The sequence below is a fragment of the Heteronotia binoei genome, chromosome 3 (genome assembly GCF_032191835.1).
Source record: "Heteronotia binoei isolate CCM8104 ecotype False Entrance Well chromosome 3, APGP_CSIRO_Hbin_v1, whole genome shotgun sequence".
NCBI classification, from domain to species: domain Eukaryota; kingdom Metazoa; phylum Chordata; class Lepidosauria; order Squamata; family Gekkonidae; genus Heteronotia; species Heteronotia binoei.
The window spans coordinates 176,097,651-176,115,792 of NC_083225.1; the positions used below are offsets into that span (position 1 = coordinate 176,097,651).

At 43.4% G+C, this 18,142-nt stretch overlaps 1 protein-coding gene across 1 annotated transcript in view; it reads right to left on the reverse strand.

Annotated features, from left to right (window-relative positions):
- The window catches only part of CEP295 (centrosomal protein 295), a 51,262-nt gene that overhangs the window by 28,460 nt on the left and 4,660 nt on the right, over positions 1-18,142 (reverse strand). Inside the window, exons 4-11 of the mRNA XM_060234938.1 lie at positions 16,467-16,560; positions 14,412-14,525; positions 13,246-13,386; positions 9,307-9,490; positions 7,777-7,920; positions 6,318-6,540; positions 3,872-3,980; positions 3,021-3,239 (exon numbers count right to left, since the gene is read on the reverse strand). Of these exons, the coding sequence (XP_060090921.1) occupies positions 3,021-3,239; positions 3,872-3,980; positions 6,318-6,540; positions 7,777-7,920; positions 9,307-9,490; positions 13,246-13,386; positions 14,412-14,525; positions 16,467-16,560 (1,228 nt within the window). The remainder of the gene's footprint in view (positions 1-3,020; positions 3,240-3,871; positions 3,981-6,317; positions 6,541-7,776; positions 7,921-9,306; positions 9,491-13,245; positions 13,387-14,411; positions 14,526-16,466; positions 16,561-18,142) is intronic.

Here is an 18,142-nt window from a genome sequence, read left to right on the forward strand (position 1 = left end):
TCTCACAATAACCATGTGCGGAAATTTAGGCTGAGAATTTGTAAGTGGCTCAAGGTTACCCAACAAGTTTCCAACGTGTAGACATCTGGGTCACCCAGATCCTAGCCTGAAACTCTGATCACCACACGTCATTGGCTGACATGGGGTGGTTGTTGTGCCCGTGGCAAGCAGCTAGGCCTGGGTGAATCATGAGAGCGCCCTCAAAGGTCAAAGCTGGAAAGTGCCCTGCAGACTGACTTTTACTGACAGAAACCAAAATTTGAAAGCTAGCAATACTGTTGCAGTTGCCTAGCAACCACAGAGGGTACACAGGCTCTTGAGCAAGAAGCACTGCTTCTATTGTTTTAGAGGGTTTCAAACACTACAAACTTTTTTTTTAAAAAAAGCATTTCAAATTTGTCTGCACACTTGGGGTTTTTCTCAAGTTTGTACAAATATAATGGCTCCAGTTTCTGGATTTAAGTACCCACAGATAGGGCCATGTTGAAAATTAGATTCATTTATGGTATTACTAATATAATTATATGTATAGGTTATATATTCTGTTCTCTATATATATAATTTAGCACTCGCTATCCTGTTTTCAACCCTATAATACCACCTCCTGGTGTACTTAATGTATCAGATCTACTACTTATGCTTCATTTCAAATTTCTGTAATCTTAGGACTGTTACTCCACTTACCAGATGTCTTTTTCTATTAATTGCGCTAACTTGCATCTGTAATCCTGAGCCTCAATGAAAAAGGCAGACTAATAAAAAGGTAATTGCAAAATACCTCTATTCAACCCTCTTTTTAATTTGCTACTCTTCTACCTGTGATTTCCGCTCCAATTTCTCCTAAAAGCGGCTTCCGAGAGAGATCAGTCCTACAGAAGTCACCTTGACACAAGCCGTAAACTCTCTGACATCTATGTCCCTTTTAAAAAGGAAATTGCTCCTTGCACAACTCTCCGGCTGTGAAGAAAAATGGGATATAGCAGACAACTACCAAGAAAGATGAACCTGGATAATGCAGATGTGTCATACCCAAAGCTTCCCAAGGTTAAGGAATGACACAATTCCGGCCACAGAACCTGTATTCCCTCTAAGCCCAAACTCCCCAATCATGCCCGAGCCTCATTTTCCCAGACTTCCTTTCTTACCATGGAGGAAAGAAATAGGAAGTGGAGCAACAGGCTCCACCACAAACTGTTTGGAGGAAACTTCTCTCAAAGGAAGTTTCAACATCAATGGTCAAGACTCTCGAAGGCTACACACTGCTCTCCTGACCTGGTAAGAGTTTGCCTTTCCCTGTTCCTTCTATGTTACCTATGAATAGTAAGACAAGGAAAGGAGAAGAAGATGATAATGAATTTATATCCCGCCCTATACTCTGAGTCTCAGAGAGGTCACAATCTCCTTTCCCTTCCTCCCCCACAACAGACACCCTGTGAGGTAGGTGGGGCTGAGAGAGCTGTCACAGAAGCTGCCTTTTCAAGGACAACCTCTGCCAGAGCTGTGGCCACTCCAAGGCCATTCCAGCAGGTGCAAGTGGAGGAGTGGGGAATCAAACCTGTTTTTCCCAGATAAGAATCCGTACACTTAACCACTACACCAAACTGGCTCTTTGGTGGTTCAGCTTTGGAAGTTCAACTTATGCCCTGCTATGCCAGTCGCCAGCTTTGCCTTTTATTTAGATTAAGCAGGTGAAAATCAACTGCACACATACCCCATTAGTGTTAAAGAACACTATGCATGACACACTCTTTATCAAGATTGGTTCAGAAGAAAACAGGCAAACAAGGGTTGATGTGAAGACTGGAGGCACAGCAACTTTTCTTTCTCGCTTTAAGAGCCAGTCTGGTGTAGTGGTTAAGTGTGCAGACTCTTGTCTGGGAGAACCGGGTTTGATTCCCCACTCCTCCACCTGCACCTCCTGGAATGGCTTTGAGTCAGCCATAGCTCTGGCAGAGGTTGTCCTTGAAAGGGCAGCTGCTGTGAGAGCCCTCTCAGCCCCACCCACCTAACAGGGTGTCTGTTGTGGGGGAGGAAGATAAAGGAGATTGTGAGCCGCTCTGAGACTCTTCGGAGTGGAGGGCGGGATATAAATCCAATATCATCTTCTTAAGAGCAGAGCTTGGGATCACCCTTGGAAACTGACTATTGGCACGTTAAAGACAAAAATGGAAACTTCACTGCAAGTATTACTTTAATCAACGGGTAACTGACTCATTGGAACTCGCTGCTACAAGATGATGGCTACTGGATACAATGAATTCTAAAAAGGGTTGGAAAGATTTATTCAGGAAAGGCCTATTGTTGGCTGGTAGCCAAGGAAGACGAATAGGGCCTCCAGATTCAGAGGCAGAATGTCTCTGATAGCCATATTCAGTCAAGCAAGGGAGGGTTGTTGACTACAGGCCTTGCTTTTGGGCTTCTCTGGGGCACCTGATAGGCCACAGTTGAGCACAGGATGCTAGACCAGATGGGTCATCTGTCCAACCTGACAGGTTTACCAAAGAATTCTAAACCAATCAACCATTGGGGAGCTCTCAATGTAAAAACAACGGCCACTGAGCCCTGGTATGGGAACCCCAAGAGAGGTTTTTGAGCAAGATTTGTTTTTTTAAAATCACATGACAGATTTAGGGATATTTCTGGAGTTTCTCTGCAATATTACTATTTGTGGTCTATTTGCTGTCAAACAGATACGCTTTCTGGCGTTTAAGCATCTTCCCACAGAAGAGAATTATGGATCACTGCACAGATTAGTCAAGCAACTTATTTTTCTCTTTGACACCAGGTTGTTTAATCATGAACGCACAAATTTAACTATTCACACACAAATTGCTGCACTGCGTGATAAACAGAGAAGGAAGAATCCTTGATCATCAACTGAATTATTCTCTGCCTCTCCTCAGCCAATAAATTAGAAAATCCAGCCCAGTAGAGCGGCTGATAATGCTGTTTCACATCCTTTCCAGCATGCTGAATAAACTCTGTCTTCCCATAAAGCAAGGATTGTTTTCTTTTTTTACCTTCAGTTCTGTTTTCTGCTGCTGGTTCATAACAGGGTCCTGGTCATTTGTCTGAATGGCCTGAGACGGTGCTGCTCTTTTCTCCTGCTCCTTCTTAACATCTCCCTCCAGGTCTTGCATTTGGGCCCTCAGCAAGTCAACCTCAAGTTGAATCCTTTGCTCTTCAATGTGCTGAAGCAAGGCCAGCTGCTCTTGCTTTTGGTACTCCAACCACTCCATCTGAATCAAAAAGAACACTTGGTGCAATAAGGACAAGATGAATTCTCCAGTCATCCTACAAACCACAGTCCTGAGGAAGATGCTTGTTACTTCCCCCTGCCAACTGCATCCCCTTGTACACCCAACCCTGAGGGTTGGGGGCAATACTCCCTCAAGGCTGTGGAGTCTTGTGAGCAAAAATTCTACTTCATGCGCTACTGGCATTTAAAGTTGTGAGCTACTGCATCAATTACTTTGCTCTGGGATGATTTTTCTTGAGCTAAGACAAAAATGTGTGAGCCAGAGGCTAAAAAACGTGTGAGCTAGCTCACACCAACTCAGTTTAGAGGGAACACTGGTTGGGGGGGCCACCATGAAAAGCAAAAAGGGGCAGGGCGGGGAGAGGAACGGCAACAAGGAAGCATCAACTCAAATGGGAAGTTGAAGCAAAATTAAGACGACAGATTAATTCTCAAACTAATGTTGAAATGGTGGCCAAGGCTGAAATTGTTAGCCTTAAAATAAAGGCAAATGTTTCAAAGCTGAATTACTTGATATAAACATGTATGACAAAAACTACTGTATCGTTACTACTGATATCACTAGTACTATGCAAACTGTCAAGACTGGAAGGGGGGAAAAAATAAGTATACCTGCTTTTGCCTTTCTACTTCCTTTCCCGTGTTGGTTGGTTGTTCTTGTGAGTGCCTTACACCCACGTTTCCAGCAACAACAGTTTGGTCCAATATTTCTGGCACCACAAAAATGCAAAAAAAAAAAAAAAGTATGTTACTAACATTATGACCAATTACAAAGCAATATTTTCTGTCCACCATAAATTGATTTGAGGTTGAATCATTGAGGCAGTTATGCACATGAGTGGAAGTTTCGAATATGGAAGGAAAAATGGATTTGAAGGATCTCAAAATGAAGAATGTTTCAGATGGGCAACTGTGTCGGACTGCGACAGAAGAGCAACAGCACCTTAAAAGACAAACAAGATTTCCAAGCTGCCCACCTGGAGCTATCTTCACAGAAGATCTTCAGGGTACAGGTTTTCAAGAGGAACAACTGCCTATGTCAGACTAAGCAGGACTGGGGATCCCTAAGGTCAGGTGGAGAAGATGGAGAACAAGGCAGCAGGTATCTTGCATTAATTTGCATGAATTCTGTCCATGGATCTTAAGGAAGCCCACTGAACATTTTTATCTTCTACATCAACCTTAACAGCCACCACAGTTTTTGGTTTTTTTGAGAGAGTGGGAATAGAGCCACTTTCAATTACGACGCTATTCAGCTGATTCCCAGGAAATGTTTGTAAAGGTCAAGCTCCAGGATATTCTCCTTGCCACTGTGACGTATTGGCTATTTGGGAGGCCTGGATTAACCCCCCACACTTCTCAGCCAAACTGACGACTAGCTTTTAGCGTACAAGATCTGTGCACAGAGCAAGCCAGGGCTCCCCCCTGGCTTCTCCCTCCTTTCTCAGCACACTAAGCCCTTGAAATGTTAGAGCGAGGTTGTACAGAGACCCTCATGAATAGCACAGGGTTCTGCAGTGGGAGGGTGAAATAACCTCCACTTCTACCACAGAACCAAAAGGTGTCTGCTGTCTGAAAGCTATAAACGACTCTGTGGGACAAAAAAAAATGGTATAACCTCAGATATTCTGTCCAGAATCCTTTCAAGTAAAAACAAAATACAAGTGTAATATAGTGGTGAAGTGGCTGGGGAATATACAAGCTATAATTGAATACAAAAAGACAGAAGTGAGGATAGTGAGGCTGATGTTCTAGATGGGATCCTTTTTCAATCGTGGATGATACAAGTTTTATATTTACCGCCTCTGTAAAAAGACTGGGGGCACTCCTTGATCCAGACTTTTTTTCTGGGGAAGGAAGCTGGTGCCATCGCTGGGAGTGCCTTAAGAACATAAAAGGAGCCATGTTGGAAGAGGCCAATGGCCCATCCAGTCCAACACTCTGTGTCACACAGTGGCAAAAAAAACTCCAGGCACCATCAGGAGGTCCATCAGTGGGGCCAGGACACTAGAAACCCACCCACTGTGCCCCCCCCAAGCACCAAGAATACAGAGCATCACTACCCCAGTTAGAGAGTTCCATCAATACCCTTTGGCTAATAGCCACTGACAGACTTCTGCTCCATGTTTATCCAATCCCCTCTTAAAGCTGTCTATGCCTGCAGCCGCCACCGCCTCCTGTGGCAGTGAATTCCGTATGTTAATCACCCTTCTTTCAAGTTATATGCTGTCTGGGGAATATACCACCCTTCCCTCCTGGACTCAGCTGACCTGGTCTTATTGATCTTTGCTACTGAAACCTCAAAGAAAAGCTACTGAATATGCTCTATGTAGAGAACTTGGGATGCTTCAACTGGAGCCAAATACTGCAGCTTGTCTTAACCGGTCCCCACAGGTTTGGTCATATAACATTGATTTCTCTAACACCACCACTGCTATAGCAAATAGGTTCACTATCCAGATCTGGCGCCTGAAGGCTGTGTAGGCTCACACCAGTGGCTTGTGCCATTCTGGTGACAATGGAATTTTTAACAGCTGTTTGGTGTAGTGGTCAAGTGTGCAGGTTTGATTGCCCACTCCTCCTCCACATGCAGCCACTGGTGCGACCTTGGGTCAGTCACAAGCTCTCACCAAAGCTGTTCTCTCAAGAGCAGTTTTCTGAGAGCCCTCTCAGCCCCACCTACCTCACAGAGTGTCTGTTGTGCGGAGAAGGAAAAGGAGATAGTAAGCCACTCAGACTCCAAGCGAAGGGCGGGGTATAAATCCAATCTCTTCTCTTCTTCCCCTACCCCATGTCATATCATAAGCCTGCTTGATAAAGCAATTCCCCTTGCCAGAAAGCTTTAGGCTTCCTTGAGAAACTCTATAAACCTGTTCTTCTAACAGGTATGCTCTCCTCTAGCAAAAGGAGTTTTCCATCAGTGGAAGGCATCACCATTCATGGAATGGACCTGACCCCTTTCCATTACAGGATTTGTTTTATGGTTCTTTGGATCCTGCAAGATCATTATGATCATGTTCAATTCCAAGATGCAGGAAGAATCAGACAAAGCACACCTGCTGCTTCAGAAGAAGGATCACGGTTTGGTTCATCCTCAAGTTCTGATTCACACACTCTCCTTTCTCTACTAGAAATCGTTCCTGACTCAATGGTGTCTGTCTCACTAGGAGCTGCCGTCTCATGTCTCGCCGTCCAGTTGTCTTTTTGATTCCTGATCTTGCTTAGCAATTTTTTTAAAGCTAATTGTGGATGAGTCTTGGGTGCCTTTTCTACTTCAGCACCTAAAAGAAAAATCCATAAGAAAACATGTAAGGTATATAAAATATGTTACCTAAGATTATGATTGATTTCATCTAAAATTAAATTCAGCAGTAAAAAACTTTAAAACAGTATAGGGAGCATTTTATGTCTTGGGAGTTTTACGAACAAAGGGCAAAACGACGATTTTAAACGTCAATAAACATCTGAAATCCCTTAATAAATAAACAAAAGAAATCCCTTAGCACCTGTCACATCAACCATCACCAGTGGTCTGACCTAGCCTCAGATCGCAAAGCACGGAGGCACACCATCCACCAGGCTGTCTCTTCCTTTGAGAACGCACGCATAGCTGGTCTTGAGGACAAAAGGAGATTGAGGAAGAATCGCACTGCTACAGGACCAACCCTAAATCAGACTTTTCCCTGCAGCCGCTGTGGCCGGACCTGCCTGTCCCACATTGGTCTTGTCAGCCACCAGCGAGCCTGCAGCAAACGTGGACTATTGCACCCTTCTTAAATCTTCGTTCGCGAAGCCAAGCCGAGAGAGAGAGAGAGAGAAACATCTGGTGTTTCTGCCTGTGTGAATCCGCCTGCCACAACAGGTTCTGTAAACCTTTCCCCTTTCCAGATGCAACAGGTTAGGTGAACATGTCATTTGCCTGTGCAAATTATCTACTTGAAGAAACTGACATATGATTACAGACATACAAAACTTAGTTATCAAATGACCCATCAATTTTACACTATTTACAAATGCAGATCCGCCATTCTGATATGAGATCAAGATTCCTACCGAAATGTAAAATACGCTCCCAAAAGTGATCATCCTCTCTCACTGATAGGCCTCCCCCTGGATCTGACTCTCCACTGCTCTTCCCACACCACCCACTGAGGTTTGTAAGGTTCATAAGTTAAGCTGAATATCTGCATATGAGTTTAAGTGAGCTGTGCATCAACATTCTTTTAACCCAGGGGTGGAATTCTAGCAGGAGCTCCTTTGCATATTAGGCCACACACCCCTGATATAGCCAATCCTCCAAGAGCTTACAAAAGAGCCTTGTAAGCTCTTGGAGGATTGACTACATCAGAGGTGTGTGGCCTAATATGCAAAGGAGCTCCTGCTAGAATTCCGCCCCTGATAACCTCTACAGAAATATTCCTTGCAAAACTTTCACTGCTGCATAAAGGTGGTTCACAACACTGCTCATGAGTGAACTTCAGCATAAAAGAACCCAGTTTAGAAACTTCTGTTATTACCTGGCTCTGTATCCTGCTCATCCCCCTGTTTCAATGGTGCATCCCCTGGCTCCTGGGAAAGATCCAGTTCATCATCCTGAGAGGGATCAGACAAGGTCGGCAAAGGCTGTGGGTCAAGGTGCAGAATGAGGTCTCCTCTCATTTCTATGCGGAGGAATTAAGTCACATGAAATGGGCATGCTAGAGACTGTGCTGCTGATTCTAAATACCCCAGAGGATACCCAGTTTTTAAAACTGTTTTTATTAGCATAACAAAGTGTTCAGTGGAAAAGCAATATATACTTCAAGATGCTCAATGAAATTACACCCTGGGTACCACTGAGAGGAACTACTAACAATTCATTCTCTTACCTTATTACCGGCAACTACTCTTTTTAGGTCAGAGTTAGTACCTTGCAACAAAAATTTCAATCACCAAGCAAACAAGTGGTTGCCAGAATTCACACTACACACATTTATGACAAAAATTGGAAGTGTCACCCAAACTCTGATTCCAAATTGAAATAGTTCTTACAACTGCATGAACCTAGTCCTCTAGGGAAAACAATTCCAGTAAACTCAACATGCCACCAGCATTGCTTTGTATAGGAAAGCTTTTAAACTGAACAGGGAAACAAACGCACTCAGGTTGTGAGTGGCAATCCACTTCACTCTAGAGTACTACTGGAGTGATCGAAGTCACTGCAACAGGAATATTCTGTAGCAGTTATCATAGGCATAAGATAAATCTCCCCTCTATCACTGTTTCTGCAGGCTTTCCTTTCCTTCTGAAGAAATCCATGCAGGCTCCTAAAAAGGGCCAATAAAGTCAGTGGAAATTGCCAAGAAGCGCTGCTTGGCAGGCTACTTCTCTGACCTTCTCACTATGAATTTAGGCAGATCATGAAAGCGAAGGCAGGGAGGGATGAGTAGTCAGTGCTTAGGTCCAATGGCCCCTGTCTTACACATGTCCAGGGTAATGCCGATTGCCACTTCAGGTCAAATTAGCTCAGAGATCCTAGAGGTTTTGTTGTCTTCCTCTGAACCCAGAGCAGAGGTCACTGTGGGAGTTGGGGAAAAGGTAGCTATCAATTTCCTACATTGTGCAGACTAGATAACCTCTGACGTACCTTCCAGATCTATGTTTCTAAATCACTGTTTTTTGTTTTTTTTTAAAAAAAACACTTTCAGGGAATCAGCTTCACTTCACCTTGTCTGCTGAGCTGTCCCTGAACACTTGCTACATGGAGGTGGGGAGGTGGAGTGCACCACAGAAGTTTTGGTACACTGCCTACTGGCCACACTTGGACTTATTTGGGGCACTGGGCAGGTGTGCAAGATCTCCCACTGCCCTGAATAAACAGCAGTACAGAAGGTGCTCAACACCCTGTCGCTGCTTGCATGCTGCGGCAATATACTGGCTGGTAATTGCAGACTAGCTAACAAAGCTTGCCAGCTGTTATTTTCCTTCTCGCTGGTTAACCTTGACAAGTTTCCAAGCAACCGTAGCTAACCCCCCACCCCTAACACTTTTCTAAGTAAAAAACTTACTCCGCTCTCCGGTATACATGTCTTCAAAAGCACACTCCAGCTCTCTCTGCCATTCTTCCCGCAGTTCCTCGCGTCTGTAGCCCGGTTCAAACAGCTGAGGTGGCATCTGCGCAACTATCTGTCTTCGACGTGCCAGGTCCATATTCTGCATCCGTTCAAGCTCATTCATCAGCTTTTCCCTGTCCTAAAAGGCAGCAGGACCAATCCATTAATCGACTGCCATTCAAAGCCAGGTGTTTTGTTTGACGTAAACCGATCCCACTCTTAGTGCATTATGGGTGCTTAAAGAAGTGTAAGAAAAAGGAATTGTCAAGGGTCCTCAGGACTGCTGCACACGATTTTGATTTATCAAAATAAAAGTTCAACCTACAAGCAACAAATTACTTCAGAATTATATGACAGAAAAAAACAAGACAAATGGCTTAACTATCTAAGAAGATGATATTGGATTTATATCCCACCCTCCACTCTGAATCTCAGAGTGGCTCGTAATCTCCTTTATCTCCTCACCCCCCACAACAGACACCCTGTGAGGTGGGTGGGGCTGAGAGGGCTCTCACAGCAGCTGCCCTTTCAAAGACAACCTCTGCAAGAGCTATGACTGACCCAAGGTCATTCCTGCAGATGGAGGAGTGGGGAGTCCAACCCAGTTCTCCCAGATAAGAGTCCGCGCACTTAACCACTACACCAAACCATATTTTCCAGGACTTGCTATACATGGCACAAACCTTAAAATCCAAAAGTCAGAAGACCACGGTCAGACATTCTCTATGTTGCTAGCAACTGCGGTTGAAGCATGACACAGACCGGACCTTTAGTCCATCAGAAGCCAAGCTAGCTTTTTTCTCCAGGTTTTTAGCTCCATTATATTTTTTTTTGACCAAGCATCAGGTGATGATATAATCTAATCTTGCTGGAAACCTCTAGAAAATACCTCACCATTCCTGACCTCCTCCCTTCCACTTGTGGACTGCAGGCTCTCATGAAAAGCTAATTACAACTTTTTCAGCTCTGGCCTTAAGGGTAAGGCCTATGTAGGCCGAGAGATCAATTAGTAACACCTGCAGAGTCGAATAAGCCTGTTACAACTCACATTAACTCTTGAGGGAGAAAGCCAGGGGTGCTTTACTTCACAGCTGCCATTAAACAAGTTCAGTGGGGCATATTAATTCTGTTTTTTACACACACACTAATAGAGGGCTCTATTAGATTAGCAACAAGATAAAAGAAACATACATTACACAGGGCATGTTCAGTTATCTGTTTTATTACATATAAAATGAGTCTGAATTCTCTTTCAAATAAACAGTTTTAAAGTAACCTGCAGTTCTCTTTAAAAAGGGACATGTGCCATTTTTCAACATGGTTTACAGTCTAAAGATGTTTTATTAGGTCATAGATCTTTATGAAACACTGACTTCAGTTTTGAAGATTTTCCTATATGGTTTTAGAAGACACCGTTTGTTAATTGCTACTTAAAATGAAATATTAATAGCTTCCTTCTTTGCAGCATCAGGTATGTTACAACAACATTAAGTATTCTGGGAAGAGAAGCCCACATTATTCTCCCTTAATAGCTCAGCTTTATAGCTTCTGTTGAATTAGTAAAGTGCCATAAAAATGAATCCCTAATGCAGGACGCGGCAAAATATTTAACATATGCACATTTAAGGAAATTACAGAGCAGTGAGAACAAGCAGTGGACTTGTGGTTTGGCATGAGACCATTCTAAATAAAGCCACTTCTTAATAAAAAAAAGAGAGAGTCTTGCAGCACTTTAAGGGAGAATAAATTTATTGTAGCATGTATGCTCTTCAGGGACTGAATCTGGAACGAACAAGAGGAATGCTCCCTTAAGACAATCCAAATAGAGGAAAAAAACAGCAAAAAAGAAGCCCGGCAGAACAGAATCAAAGTCCCCAAGAATCTCTGCAGTAGAAACTGAAGGTGGCGGGCATTTCTGCAAACCCAGCAGAACCACTGCAATGTGCCCAGCAGAACCGGTGGCAGTGCAAACCCAACAGGACTAAGGCCAAACCAAAGAATCTCTGCAGCAAAAACTGAAGGTGTAGGGGTGGGGGCATGTTTGCAAGCCCAGCAGCACCAGTGCGATCAAAGAGATGCAATTCCAGTTCAAGAGGACTGATGTCTAGCACAGAATCACAGAGCAGAGCAGGGGATTTTTTAAGCTCTGTGCAAAAAAATGGAAAGGGAACCCAATCTGGCAAAAAAAAGGGGGGGGGAGCCTCTTGAAACTGACAAGAGCAGCTGGGAAGCCAATAGAAACCAGAGACACATAGGGGAAAAGAAAAAGAAAACAGTTAAAGGCTGGAAAATTCTGCCCATTCTTTTGTTCTGAAGTTCTTCTCCCCATGGCCTTGGAGTTTTGTAAACAGTTTAACTGAGTGGTTACAGTCTGTCTGGAAGCGTATTCATTCATGAACCACTAGGCACCACACCAAGTTTGTGGACTGTTTTTGACAGGCACCCTACCATGAACATAGCTTTGTGAACCAAGAACCAGCCAAAATTTGTGACAAACTTTACTTTGTGAGCTGTTCTGTGCACATCCTTATTCAAGATTACACTGTGAATGAAGTTGAATCATATATGCATCAGGAAGTTTGGGAAGAATGGAAAGACTGGAACTGGAGATTCCAGAGTGTCACAGGGCACTTAAAAGTTCAAATTGTGTTAATAGTCAGTGACTGCACATCATGCACGCGACAATACCAGAAGAGGCATCTTTGTCTTCTAGCCTGACATAGTTTAATTGCTGTAATACTGCTGGCGCTCCCTTATTTTTTCAGAGAGGCCTCCTGGGAGGAATCTGCTGTGGCTGTCCCAAGATTCTCTGCTGTGTTCACCACTGCAAGGTTCTCCATGACACACAAAACATGGCAGTTCCACCCCATTTTTTTGTGTGCCTTGCAGGACTTGCTCACAGTGCTGCACGTATAGTACATAAGAGAAGCCATGTTGGATCAGGCCAATGGCCCATCCAGTCCAACACTCTGTCACAGCGGCCAAAAAGCCCCCAGGTGCCATCAGGAGGTCCATCAGTGGGGCCATCCTAAGCAATACCAGTGCAATCAAAGAGATGTAATGCCAGTTCAACAGGACTGATATCTAGCACAGAATAACACTCCAAGCTGGGAGCAAAGCAGGGGATTTTGCAAGCTCTGCGCAAGAAGATGGGAAGGGAACCCAATCTGGCAAAGGGGGGGGGGGGGGGAGAGCGAAAGCCTCTTGAAACTGACAACAGCAGGTGGGAAGCCAATAGAAACTGGAGAAACATAAGGGAAAAGAAAAAGAAGCCATGCTGGATCAGGTCAATGGCCCATCCAGTTCAACACTTTGTCACAGCAGCCAAAAAAACCACAGGTGCTATCTGGAGGTCCACTAGTGGGGCCAGGACATTAGATGCCCTCCCACTGTTGCCCCCCCCCAGCACCAAGAATACAGAGCATCACTTGCCCCAGACAGAGAGTTTCATCAATACCCCACAGCTAATAGCCACTGATGGACCTCTGCTCCATATGTTTATACATGCAGTCAGGCTGGGAAGGAGGGTGTGCAGATGAAGGTAAGGGGCTGGCAACATAAGAACCACAGGAAATGAGATGTTGGACTAAGCAGACCTCAAGTGGGATTCTGCAGAGTTCTCCTTCTGCTCTTAATGAACAACTCCAGGGCTTTTTTTGTAGCAGGAACTCCTTTGCATATTAGTCCACACCCCTCTTACGTAGCCAATCCTTCAAGAGCTTAGAGGGCTCTTATTACAGGGCCTACTGTAAGCTCTTGGAGGACTGGCTACATCAAGGGTGTGTGGCCTAATATGCAAAGGAGTTCCTGCTAAAAAAAAAAAGCCCAGTACAGCACTATTATTTTTTTTGTTTCACATTTCAAATTAAGATCCAACGTTTCCACGCTACTTACTCGTGCCAGGCGAACCATCTTCAAGGCTTGCTTGCCTCTCAGATGAGCCTTCTCCAGTTGTTCTCTCTTTTCCCTTTCTTCTTCACTCTGCAGTCCTTCTTGCCGTTTGGCTTCCTCTTCCGCAAGCAGCCGAGCATCTGGCTGGCAGGGAACGAACAACAGGTTAGCAATTCAAGCTCCGCAGGCCCTCAAAAAACAAGCCGACAACAAGCCATTGAATCAAACAGGCCTGAAGGATTGCTCATGCGAGAAGTGCACCTAAAATACCAGCTGCTCCTGAATTCAACCTGAACCAGATGCTGGAGTTAGAAAAATTTCTTCCTACTACATTAAGTAATCTCTCCTTAATGCACACAAGAGCAGCTGCTATTTTAAAAGACATTAGCTTTGAACAAGCCAAATTACTATATAATTTGCTTGGTTGAGAGCACATTAGTGAAACTCTGATCTCATGTCTTTGCCCACCATAAGCATACACAAGAGAGTAACTGAGGACTGGTGAAGCTGTGCCATAATCAACAGTTTAGGAGTATAAAGCTTTCAGCAGCAGAACGAAATCTGCAAAGAATATGTCGCACTTCTCTTGTGACAGGAATTCATAAATAAATGGACCACAATCTAGAAATATATGCAGGTTCCATGATTACTTACAGAGTCATAGAGTTGGAAGGGGCCTCTAGGCCAACCCCCTGCACAATGCAGGAAACTCACAAATACCTCCCCCTAAATTCACAGGATCTTCATTGCTGTCAGATGGCCATCTAGTCTCTGTTTAAAAACTTCCAAGGAAGGAGAGCCCACCACCTCCCGAGGAAGCCTGTTCCACTGAGGAACCGCTCTAACGGTCAGGAAGTTCTTCCTAATGTTGAGCCGGAAACTCTTCTGATTTAATTTCAACCCATTGGTTCTGGTCCTGCCTTCTGGGGCCACAGAAAACAATTCTGCACCATCCTCTATATATGACAGCCCTTCACCTCGAAGATGGTGATCATATCGCCTCTCAACCGCCACCTCTCCAGGCTATGGAAGACAGGGAACTGGATTCTCACCAAACTTATGCAAATCATTGGTCTTCTGCAGCCGACAGCAGAAACCTAGTAAAAACACTCCCTTCTGGCTATTGCTACTGCAGGAAATACTACACATGCAAATTCAAAAGCAATCACCTGTTCTGTGTCCATTTCTCTATCCACATATGGGTCAAAGAAGTGGTGACGACTAACCGCAAAACTGTCACCACCATAGACCTTCACCGTAGGCATGCTCTTCAGCTCAATATTCTAAAACATACAAAGAACGAACAGCTATTAACAATGGTAAATCTTCTACTGCACACTGTACTGAACAATAAATTGCACAACGCTATACTACACATAGTGCAAGGCTCAGCTAGAGGCAGAATGTCAAAAATGCTCCTACTAAAAATCTAAAAGTACATAGCAACTTGGGTAGCAGAGATATGTTAATAACAAGCATGAAACCAATTTAAGCAAGATGAATTTTATTTCTAGGAGGCAATCCACATTTTCTTTCTACCTGTCAGTCGCATTAACTGATGTATGACAGCACTTTTCTAGCTATTTCTATGAAAATATAGTTGAGTATACCCAGTTACTTAACTGCTATAATCACAAAGCATATTCAAACTATCCATGAATTAGCTCAATATCCCTGACTTACTGGGTGGTTGCAAGATCTCCAAACCAACCCTCAGGGGTGAAGGAAAGCCATACAGGGAGTTGATTACTGGTGTGAGATTTCACCTTAAATGTTGTCTCATAGCTCATACTTTTAGCCACTTTAAAAGCTCATATCTGCTGTATAAACATGTAACCAACTGAGAAGAGTCTTGAATGACAGCTGCTTAAAGGAATTTGGTTAGCGTTATCAGAGCAGAAAGATTTGGGAACTCACTGTTGAGGAGAGTTCAGTGTAGTACTGACTGAACTGGAGCTAAAGCTTGACTAAGAAGAGTTTAGCTCTGACCGTAGAAAATTTCACACTGCCAGGAAAAGGGATAAATCTATTGTGAGAAGTGATTCCCTACCCTATTGTGAGAAGTGATTCTGAAGACTGGCATGATCCCTGATCTGGTGTGTTTGGAAAAGGAATATGAGCACTTGTTAGTGTATCCCTGCCTTCTGAAAATGAGTCAGCTAAACTCAAGAAAGTATACTGGAGTGTTTAGGAAACTTTGAAACCAAAATCTCTCAGCTCAACAATTCTAAAAGCTGTGTGAAAAGCTTTAAAACTCTCAATTGCTGGAAATACATTAACTGGAGTTTGTGCCTATACCAAGTTACCTCAGAGTTCTTACTGAATTACCTCAGACATTTTACCCTTGATTTCACTTGATCTTTCCCCCTCTCTTGAATAAAATATTTTTTAGTTTTCGAATGATCAAAGCCTCTCCTGTGCCATTTTCAGAAGTTTAAGTTAAGAGGGGGATCTTGTCTCTTCCTTTAAGTTCCTGGACTGAACCAGCATTAAAATATGATAAAGTGGCAGGGTGGGAGGGACAGCTATAGACTCGCAGGAAAGACAAAAATAGAGAAAGGGGCTGCTCAATCAGAAGGGAAGAAAAAATGAAGGGGAAAATTTTTGCCTTTGAGTGAGGGAATGGGGTGAGGTTATCATATCATGAAACTGTACTAACAAAACCTTTAAGATTTACATAACAAAGTACACCATAAGGGTAAAAAGCTACCAAGGGCATGTAATATTTCAAAGACAAGGAAGAACATGGCTTGAAATAGAAGTGGCGGGAAGGCAGCCAAATACTGAGACCCTGATCCAACGCAAGTTGCCCATTTTCAGCCCCTCTGTAATTGTTAATTGACTAGTTTGTTCCACTCACTGTGTTAGACTAAATTTTCCAATGGCAGAATGGAACTTCCCTGCCTCCTCTCTCTCACTGCATGAAATGCTACTCCAGATGGTGGGGACCCCGAGGAATTACATGAAGGGTCCTGAAAATGGAAAGGTGCCTGCATCCAGGCTACTGCACCAACACTTTAAATGTGAACAGTACTGCAGGGGGATAGTCCATGAATGTACAGCAGGCAGCACCCATCTTCTTACTGTGATTTCCCTATAATATTGGAACAAGCGATTCTAAATGTTAAGCTAAATAAATGCTGGCACTAATCTCTATTAAAAATATTCCATTCTAATCAGCTAAATCACAGGGACCTTTGAAAGCTTTTAGGGAAAATACTCACTTCAAAAGGATGGGGTGGAGGTGGAGGCAGGCTTGCAATCTTGGCTGCTCTCTCTTTCTCTACTCTTAACGCGTGCTTCCGTGCATTTGCCCTCCTTTGTTTGATGAGAGGCAGCAAGAAATAAAACATTCAAATGGGACTTCGCACAGGGCCAAGTCAAACAGACAGTAAAATTAATTTAAATAAAACATGATCAATATATTTACTTATCTCCCATTTACTGAATTTCAAGTAGAATAAACTTTAGCAGGCGGCACTATATGACTTTTAGCTGGAAAACAAATGTTAAATGATGGATAATGGATAATGGAAAGGAGGCCGTTGCTTTGCATATCTTCAAAAACATCTAGCAAGTTACTGGGCCGCGTTAGGGCATCCTCTGTTTCCTTGCGAAAATGGAAAGCTGTGTCCTTCAGACAAATGTAAAAGAGAAAATACCAGCTGGGAAACAATCCTACACATAAAAACATAGGAGTAAATCCCACTGAGGGCAGTGGGATTTATTTCTGTGTAAAACCTACCTAGGATTGCTAATTTGAGTCCAGTAGAGACTAAGAAGATTTGGAGGGGGTGGTGGTGGTTAGGAATAAGCTGTCATCAGATGCAGTATCTGATTAAAGGAGCTTTGAGTTTCAAAAGTTCACCCCCCCCCCCCCAAATTTTCTTGGTCTCTAAGGTCCTACTGGTCTCAAAACTGAATCTTCTACTGCAGACCAACATGGCTATCCAACCTGAGATTACCTAGGACTGAGCTACACAAATACCACTGTACAAACGCATGCTTCTCACCATTTCCCCTACAGATGCATGGTAACCATGTTTTTTGAAGCTTGGATATCCTCACTGCCACTGAAAATCCTTGGAAGACATGGCTTACATATTATACTCCGATAAAATTAAACAAAATGAGCAGGTTAACAAGAAGCTCATGTTCCTCAACTAATTGTTGTACATTCAGTCTGTAGCTAATGAACTGGGATGGAGACTGAAAATCAATCCTTTGGTCAATACACAGCCTATCCACAATATAATTAAGATGAATATCTAGACTGAAACCACATGTGAAGGAACCAAAACTAACCTATGAAAATTCAGAGAGAATAAATTAATTACTAGTTCATTCCATCTCCACCTACAATCCTTCAGTCTTTCCTGTGGAAAAACTGGGGCACTTCGGGGAGTGCCCCAAAAAAACTTATTTTGGAAATGTTTTACTAACTCAAAAAATGTCTAGCATGAAAATGTTTATGTAATTGTTACAAACTCAATCCCAGTCACCAGGATTTTCCTGCTTCTAATTAAGCTCCAAGAGCAGGTTCAGCCTCAGGGAAGCATGGGAACACAGCAGCAAATAAATCCCCAGAAAGGATGGGGGTTCTCCCTGAAAATGAACCAGTTGATTGGCTTAGGAGAAGCTAGAGCCAAAACAGAGCACCTATCCATTCAAGGGGATGTGACATAACTGACAATATCCTCAGGGAAGAGTTACTGTTACTTTTATGAAGACTATAAGCAAGGGAAGGGTAGTCCCTTGTGGCATAGGCCTACATTAGGCCAACTTGGTTCAAAGTTTATGAAGAACTGTAAGCCATCAACCAAAGGAACTAGCTTAACCAGGCTGAGTTAGCTTGCAGTGTTATTTTAACTCCTTTCTGCATTCTCCTGTATGCTTTCCG